This window comes from Seriola dumerili, unplaced genomic scaffold (assembly GCF_002260705.1).
Source record: "Seriola dumerili isolate Sdu_G_001 unplaced genomic scaffold, Sdu_1.0 BDQW01000191.1, whole genome shotgun sequence".
NCBI classification, from domain to species: domain Eukaryota; kingdom Metazoa; phylum Chordata; class Actinopteri; order Carangiformes; family Carangidae; genus Seriola; species Seriola dumerili.
Genome location: NW_019174446.1, coordinates 9,446,582 through 9,454,744, shown reverse-complemented (window position 1 = coordinate 9,454,744; position 8,163 = coordinate 9,446,582). Strand labels below are relative to the sequence as shown.

General features: G+C 40.1%; 1 protein-coding gene across 1 annotated transcript; it reads right to left on the bottom strand.

Annotated features, from left to right (window-relative positions):
- Positions 1-892: 892 nt before the first annotated feature.
- Positions 893-4,885, bottom strand: nov (nephroblastoma overexpressed). The gene is made up of 5 exons (XM_022753357.1): positions 4,697-4,885; positions 3,921-4,149; positions 3,512-3,766; positions 2,716-2,945; positions 893-2,511 (listed from the first exon to the last, which is right to left on the bottom strand). The coding sequence occupies exons 1-5, from the start codon at positions 4,751-4,753 to the stop codon at positions 2,218-2,220; spliced, it is 1,065 nt and encodes a 354-aa protein (XP_022609078.1). The 5' UTR covers positions 4,754-4,885; the 3' UTR covers positions 893-2,217.
- Between the last annotated feature and the right edge of the window lie 3,278 nt (positions 4,886-8,163).

Genomic DNA, 8,163 nt, shown 5'->3' with positions numbered 1-8,163 from the left:
AGTTTCCACTGAGGAGCTATTTTAGGAAGCAGGAGCAACTCTACTGGGGATAAGATGGTTTTCCACTGTGACCCTCCAGGTGGGGTTCACTGAGAGAGGTCAAATGTCACCACCCTCTGTCAGTGAGGCCTGGAGGGTTTGATAGCTCCTGGGTCCCATTTGATGACATGAACATCCTGGACTGTTGAAATGGAAACCACAGGAAGAGGTTTACCCCAAATGCAGATGTGTGAAAACACTCAAGATGTGTGTCCATTTTCATATCTAATATTATTTTAGAAGGGAAATGATAGATGATATGATAGTAGTTTTTAAAATAACATACTAAAACCAAAGATATTGGCTTGACAAATTTTGAGAAAGATGACAGTGCTGATAAATGTAGAGCAGCCATGTTGTTAGTGTTAGGTAATACTTGCCATACATTTGACTGACCTAAAACCTACATAGCACATCCATGAAAACTGCATTTTTAACATAGCAGTGTGATGTATGATCAGCCACAAATCAAACAAAAGTCATTTGTCATTAAGGCTATGTCATTTTCTCCTCATTTGCTTAGAGGGAAATCTCAGCTGCACCTTTTGGGCTCTATCCTCTATGTTTTCCTACTTGTCTCTAATATCCTCAGTCTAAAATCTAAGAGGTAATTCCTTCTTGATTCACTTTGTGCAATAAACTCAGCCTGAAGCTTCAACTCATTTACATACAAATCATCACCCCCTTTTATCAGCCCATTGAACTGCACCTGCACTGTAACATGATATATGCACTTCTTGGTACCCCTTTCCCACCATTACCATAAATGAAAAATATTTTATTATGACAATAAAGAGATTCGAACCTTGGTAGAAAAAAATACACATTTATTTTCAAATGTTGAGTTTTGCAGTATTTTTCCAACAGATACAGAAGCAAGCAGTGTGAAAAAAACCACATACCAATATATACAATTAATGTTTACATTGTTACCACTGTGTATTTGATACACACTCAGTCAAACAAGCTATACAGCAAGTATTTACAAAACTTTTGTCACTATAAAAATAGCTGTTGTTTATGTGCACTACCTTTAACAGACAGAGTAATAATATCCTTTCTAGAACAAAAACAAACAAACAAACAAACAACATAGATTTGTATTTATTGATGGGAACATAGACATTATGTATTTTGCAGCAGGGGGAGGGTGATGTTAGGTAGATGTTAGAAATGACACTAAGGCACCACAGTGACCTCTCTTTCATAGTTTGAGTCCTTGGTTTGGACGAGGTCAAAGTACACAGTCCAGTTATTTCAAAAATGTGTCCCATAGTTGGAAAACTTCCACGGCAGTGGAAGGTAACATCTCACTTTATAATCCTCTAATTCCTTCTGCCCTCTTGCTGCTGTTTTATCCATGCAAAGATAATGGGATTAGAGTATTATTATTATTATTATTTATTATTATTATTATTGTTAAGTGTTTTTCTAGATTAAGGTGTCACAAGTGTCACAGCTCAGCAAATGATGAATTTAGAGGATAGATAGTACTTGAAGCTGTTGGCTACATTATATTGCCAAAGATTTCTTCCTCAGAATTTAGGCTGAACAAAACACAGTGGTTTCATGTTCTTGTCTAAAAAATGCTAAATTCTGCCTGACTGGTCAATCCTAGTGCAGATCAAACCGGTAGGTTGTGATCCAGCCATGACACGGCTGCGTTTCTGCACGACCCTGTGATTGTGCACCTTTATACTATTTCACCTCTTGAATAGAGACTTTTTTAACTAAACCCCCACAATCTCCTCCAAGTACATAAGAGCAACTACAAACCAGTGTCCAACCAAAGTCTGTTGTGAATGACTGGTAGTATACTCTATTTCATCTCCAGAAGCGGAGAGAATCAATTTGTCAAAGTGCTTTACTTAGCAATAGTGAAGATGACACTAATTTGTCCACAGGATGATACACGATTAAGTCCCTCTTGAAGAGAGACTATTTTAACTAAACCCCCACAATCTCCTAAGTTTTAGGACTATCATACTGTATATATCATGTTGTCGTCTTGTTTTAAACTAAAATTTAGAGTCAATGCAACTCATGTTTGTGGAGAAGAGGATGCTCCTGTCCTTCAACCCAACTCAAGGAATCCCTGGATTTACACACACTCATCAACTACAATCTGGATTTACTGTTTATTATAACCTCATAATGTTCTTATGGTGACTCTCTGACCTATGACCTCATGCCGCTGTATCCCAGCTCTGACGGCTGCCACACAGCGTTGTCTCGGGGGCAGTTGCTGTGGCAGGCGCAGGTCAGGATCACCATGACCGGCCTCCTGGAGGTTTTACCATTGGCACATTGGAACTCCACCAGGGTGGTCTTGGTTCTGTGGGGGGTGCAGCAACGGCCGTCTGTGCAGGTGCCACAGTAGCGAGGTTTGTAGGCCTGGACACTGGTGCAGTTTTTATAGGAGAGGTGGACGGCTTTGTCGCTCCTCACCATCCTCTGGCACTTACTGCCTCTCTGCAGGGAGAGAAAGTGCTATTTACTGACTGAATGTGTATATCTCTGAAGAAAAGAATTACATTAAGTGTGATCTTTGTTTTAACAAAGTCCACCGGGTACTGAACAAAATCTACATTAGCTTATATAAAAAAAAGCAGATGCAGTGCTCAAACATAAAGAATACAGCAACCATGTTGTTCCAAAGAACTTCCCAAAAAGTACCTTTGGTGCAAGCTGTGTCAGCTGCGTCTGATCCTGCAGGTCGTCACAGGGTCTGATCATACACAGACGGCTCTGCTTCACCATCTCACACCGACGGTTCTTATTGGTCACTCTGGTGGACAGCCCCATGCCACAGGTTCGAGAGCAGGCCCCCCACTCTGTGGTCTGCTCAATGCAGTTCAGGCTGGGGTCCCAACTGTCAAAGCTCACCGTCTCCTCCTGACGATAGGCTAAACACACAGAAGGACTATGGGTTAGAGTGGAGAAAGAAATCATCATAACTCACATAATTCAGATAAGTAGACAGAGCTGTTTAGCCGAAAACTTGAAAATGACCAACAACAAATCCAAGATTATCATAATAATAATATAATATTCAGTGAAAATTAACACACTCATACACTGCAGTGCTCGTCTCTTGATAGGCAACGCTCTATAAACAAAAGTTTAAAAGCATATTCTGAGTTTTCATTTGGACTCAACTAACTGCAGAGTGGTGTATTACATTAATGTTTCACATTCCAGACTGAGGTGACAACACTGTCTCAAAACTTTTTGTTTTCCTCCTCTTTCCTCATCCATTATTCTATTATCCTCTTTCCTTCCTTCCTTGGGTCCTGTTTCCTCACCCTCACCAACAGGTCAAAGAAATGTACACAACCTTTTAACTTCATGCCTCACACTGGAGTGACATTAACATCAAAGAGGAATAGGCAATTGTATGTGCGTATCTGTCTATATGGTCTGCTCATATGGTCCATCTCATTTCATCTCAACCAACTTCCAGTCTACTCACCTGCCATGGCAAAGCCGCCCAGTGCACTGGCCTCAGCTTGGGGCTCACACACCCACGTCTCACAGCACTCTCCAGGTAACTGGACCCTGCGTGGCATGGGGCAGTCTGGTCCAGGCAGCATCACATCAACTTTGCAGCGCGGCAAGCAGGCGATCTGTCCGTCACGACACATACACTGGTACTTACAGCTGGGGAAGAAGGTCTGGCCGTTCTGATAGACAGTACCATCCAAAACACACACATCTCCCTCATGAGCTGGAGGAAACAGAGAAACATGGCAGAACAGTTATGTTTTAGTTTTCAAAAATTACTCATGGCAGGACCCACTTGTGTACTTATAAAGCATTTACCATATAGTGGACATCCTGTATACGTCTGTAAATGATATCACCCACAACAGCCCACTCACCTGCACAGATACCAGTCCTCTTGTGGACGTCAGCCGTGTAGTCGCACTGCAGCCCTTTACGCGTGTCACAGGGGTTCATTTCAGAGCAGACTTGTCCTTTCTGACGGGCGCACACCAGGCAGCAGGCACAGTCGTCCAGGATCAGAGGCACCCCAGGGAGACACATGGGGGGCTCCTTAGGGCACTGGCATCTCCTCAGACACGCCTGGGACCAGACTGCTGTAAACACCTGGGTGGGAAAGAAAATCAATTTTGGTGTTTTACTGTACATGTTGGTGAATCTCATCCCCTTTAGACCAATTAATATGATCAATAAATGAATATTGACAATTGGCATTAAATGTTACATCCAAAAAAATGCAAATCACAGAATACAGAAGCTGGTAAACATTTTGTAAGGTAGTGTAATATTACATAACTTGTGAAATAAGGTGGAATTAGCAGAGCAGCAAACAATAGCTTCAGTTACTTGCTCAACGAAATTGATGTTTAATGTGGGAAAAAAGAGGCTAAAACTTTGTTTTCCATTAATAGAATTAAATTAGGATACGCTTTAAAGCTTTATTATTAAAGACGGTCATCATCAAAGAAACATTGTCTTTGTGTCTTCCAATCTTCAAATGATTTGCTGAAAGATAATCTAAAGTCTTCAACAGTGAAAGGATTTTTGTTTTGAAAATAAAATATTGGCATTATTTTAAACCCGTTGCTACACTATAAAATGCTATCTGAATGAAAGTCACACAAGGATACTCGGTTAAAGTTGTAATGCCTACCTGTGCTGTAAAAAAAAAGACAAATAGAGCTCTCTCTGAAAGGCTGAACATCTTCATGTTAAGTAGAGCAGAATCAAAAATATCTGCAGTCAAGAAAGTCTTGAGTTGTCCTTGCAGGAGCTGAATTGAGTCCTTTGGTTCAGGGTTGAATGTTCCCTCCTCTCTGGCTGTGGCGTAGCTTGCAGAAGGTTGTACTCTCTTTGTCGTTCTGGCTCAGGACTCCGGAGAGGTGGGCCTTATATAGCGGGGCTTTCCTGCTGGCACCATGACGACAAACAAGAAGGAATGTTGGAGAGATCGCCCAGAGTGTTGGAGGAAGACGAGAGTCACATTTTATTGTGAGATCCTGTCAAAGAGAATACCACAAACACACTGAGAGAGGTTTCAGACTTTACAATTTAACATTCTGCTAACATTACTTTTGTTTTTATACACACATGATACACACATTGTATCCATTTTATAATTAATCACTGTAAATTGTATACTTGGACATTTGTTAAACACTAAGTAATTAGTTCATTTTCTTCCTCACACAAGTATAGTTAGCAGTCTGTGATCTTCATGCTATTACATGGGACCTGGGCTCCTTACTTTTTTCCCACTGACACTGGGTGGTGACCCTTTGACCTCTCTCCCCAAACCCCACCTGGGAGGTCACAATGGAAAACCCTCTTATTCCCTGTAGAATCGTTTCTGCTTCCTAAAATAGCAACACAGTGGAAACTTTGGTTCATCAGTAGCTTTGATCGGTGGGGGGTGGCACTGTGGTTGACATATCTGGTCAGAGACATGTTATGGTTTCTTCTGAGCAGAGGCATGTGGATGGATTTTGAGGGGAAGCTGACTGCATACCTGAGTTTCTTTCCAGTCCTTCGAGTAAGACCGGCTTTCATGACTCCCTCATACATTCCCTCAGACCCTATCAAAAGTGACAAATATGGACAGACATCAAAGAATGGATACCTGCTACTTGTAAATCAAAAATTCAACTCTCAGCCTGAGTTCTGAATTTTTGGACAACTGAAAACACACCCCTGTATAAGAAATTAATTCTAAAAACCAAACAAAGAGCCAACAAAAAACAACATCCCTCTTCTATAGAGTTGAAAAGAATTGATTATATTAGAAATCATTTGGTCATGGAAAAGGCTAAGTGAGTATATAAGAACCTGTCTGAGCTGAGTGTGAGTGTAAGATGAAAGCAAGAGGAGGAATATTTACATTTTCATTTACTCATTTGGCATACGCTTTTATCCAGAGCAACTTACAAGTGAGGGACATAAGTGTGAATGTACATTTATGTTTTGCATGTATGTGAGTGTATCCATGTTTCGGGTTGGACATCAACCTATGATATTCTATTACATTATACACTCAGTTGTTAGTTTATTGCAAAACTGACGCAGTCTTATACATCAGTCTTGAGAGAGGCAGCTACAGTTACAGTACTGTTGAATTGTATTATGTTATACCGAGAAGTGTTTCTTCACGCAATACTCAACATCACTGCAAACTACTACTACTCCACAAAGTTCAATCATAACTTCTCTAAATAAGATTCAACAACAACAACAACAACAACAACAAAAGATAAAACCTTTGTGAAAGCTGTAGGATTATTGTATTAGACCACATTAGTTTTAGATATGCGATAGCTAGATGTACTTAATAAACTGGCAGCTGACATTGTGATGGCTTAAGTACTGAGATTCTGTGTCCACGAGGGGTTTTTAATTTTCTGCTATATTCATGTAAAAGTGTTTTTACAAGAAAGTAAAGCTGACATTGACATGTGACACTGTTTGAGTTACAAAAAATAAACAAACAAAAATACGGATGCTAAAACTCACTAGTTTTTTCTCTACAGGTGGGTTACACAGCAGTATGTGTACAGTTGATTCCTGTCCCACTTTTGCGCCCTCCACTGGTAGTTTGAAAAAGATGATGTAGCAACTCCTCTAATTATCAAAACTTTCCACAAATAAGAAATTCGAATTATCAGAATAATCGTGTGATATCAGAAAGGTGCTAAAAATAAATAATAAAATAATACAAATGTACACGCAGTGGTTGTAATTTTGAGTTCCAGTTACATTGACTCTTCACTTTGGTCGCCCACAGGGCGCCGACCTCACTCACTCACTCAGGCTACCGAGATTTCAGCTGGCGGGGTAACTGAAGCAGGAATGTGGCTACTAACCAAACCCAAGTTGGTAAAGTGAGCGACTGAGACATTTATTGTCAAACACAGAGCTAATGAAAAAAACAACAACAACAACAACAACAAGACTGTGCGGAGAAGCTGGAAGATAAACACACCGACCAAGGCTGTGTCCTTTTTACGCTGATACAGCGTGAAGCTAAATGCTAACTGCTAGCATAATGTTAGCCTGTTAGTGATGTGACCAGTCGCTAATTCACCTTCAAGAGCCTCCCTTCAAGTTCGGATGTTTGGTCTACACCAAGATGATCCAGGTCCTTATCAGATTGACCACGTTTGTCTATTGTTCTGGAGTTTGTTTCATGGCGGATAACTCTATCGAAAGGCCGCAGACAACACACCTGGTCCAAGGTAAGACAGCTTTCTTTGCTACTTTGCTAATGTTTATTGCTGGTTTAATAAGCAGTGCAACAACAACAAGTTTGTTTAACTCCATTGGCTCATTCTTGGCTAAATATGTACTGTACTCCAGGTTTGATAGAGATGGCTTACTGATAAGTATTAGCTTTTTTATTATGATTTGTCAGTGATTTAGTGGTGTGCATATCTTTGCAAGTTGTTGTGTCTCCTTTGCTATTCAAATGCAGCTCATTTGAGTTTTATAGTTTTGTAGGTTTTTGTAGCATTTATAGTTAATTATGTTACAAGGTATTTGAGGTCTGTGGTCACATTTATTTTGTCGTATTTTTTAGATACGAATTTTCAAGACCCAGATATTCAGGCTGATTAGAGCAGCTGATTAGAGCAGCTGCTTGTGTGGACATGCCCACTCAGGCCTGAGAGGAGGTCAAATTAGCCAAAATAAATAAAGACACCAGGTGTAGTTCCTCTAAGAAGAAGAAATCCAGAGCACTAACTTGAATTTGAACTGATATTTGATGAAAGAAAATTTGGCTTATAGGGGAATGCCTTTAAAGGAGTAGGTAGTTACAAGTTGACGTAAAGTCTGAGTTCAATGTTCATCATTTATTTTTCTTAATACTTGGCATATACCATTTGGTTACACTCACTGCATCAGTTTTATTTATGGCGGTATCTGTTGTCTGTTGCTATAGCAGTTTGCTTGTCTACAAAGTCAGATATCTAAAATATGTGACCTAGAAACCGTTAAAAAATTCCCGCATCAGGCCAGTTGTTTTGGATAACATTTTTCTTCCTTTATTAATGAAATATCTCACCTTCAAACACCTTGAGGAATTCTTGGTCTTTACTGCCTGACCCAACACATCTAGCTTTATAGCCT

What these genes read in the sequence shown, in the direction of transcription:
- nov (XM_022753357.1), bottom strand. Translation starts at nt 4,753, where the DNA reads ATGAAGATGTTCAGCCTTTCAGAGAGAGCTCTATTTGTCTTTTTTTTT. An exon ending in TCTTTTTTTTTACAGCACAG is followed by an intron (nt 4,150 to 4,696) that starts GTAGGCATTACA and finishes TTTCCCACCCAG; the next exon opens with GTGTTTACAGCAGTCTGGTC. An exon ending in GGGCGGCTTTGCCATGGCAG is followed by an intron (nt 2,946 to 3,511) that starts GTGAGTAGACTG and finishes CTGTGTGTTTAG; the next exon opens with CCTATCGTCAGGAGGAGACG.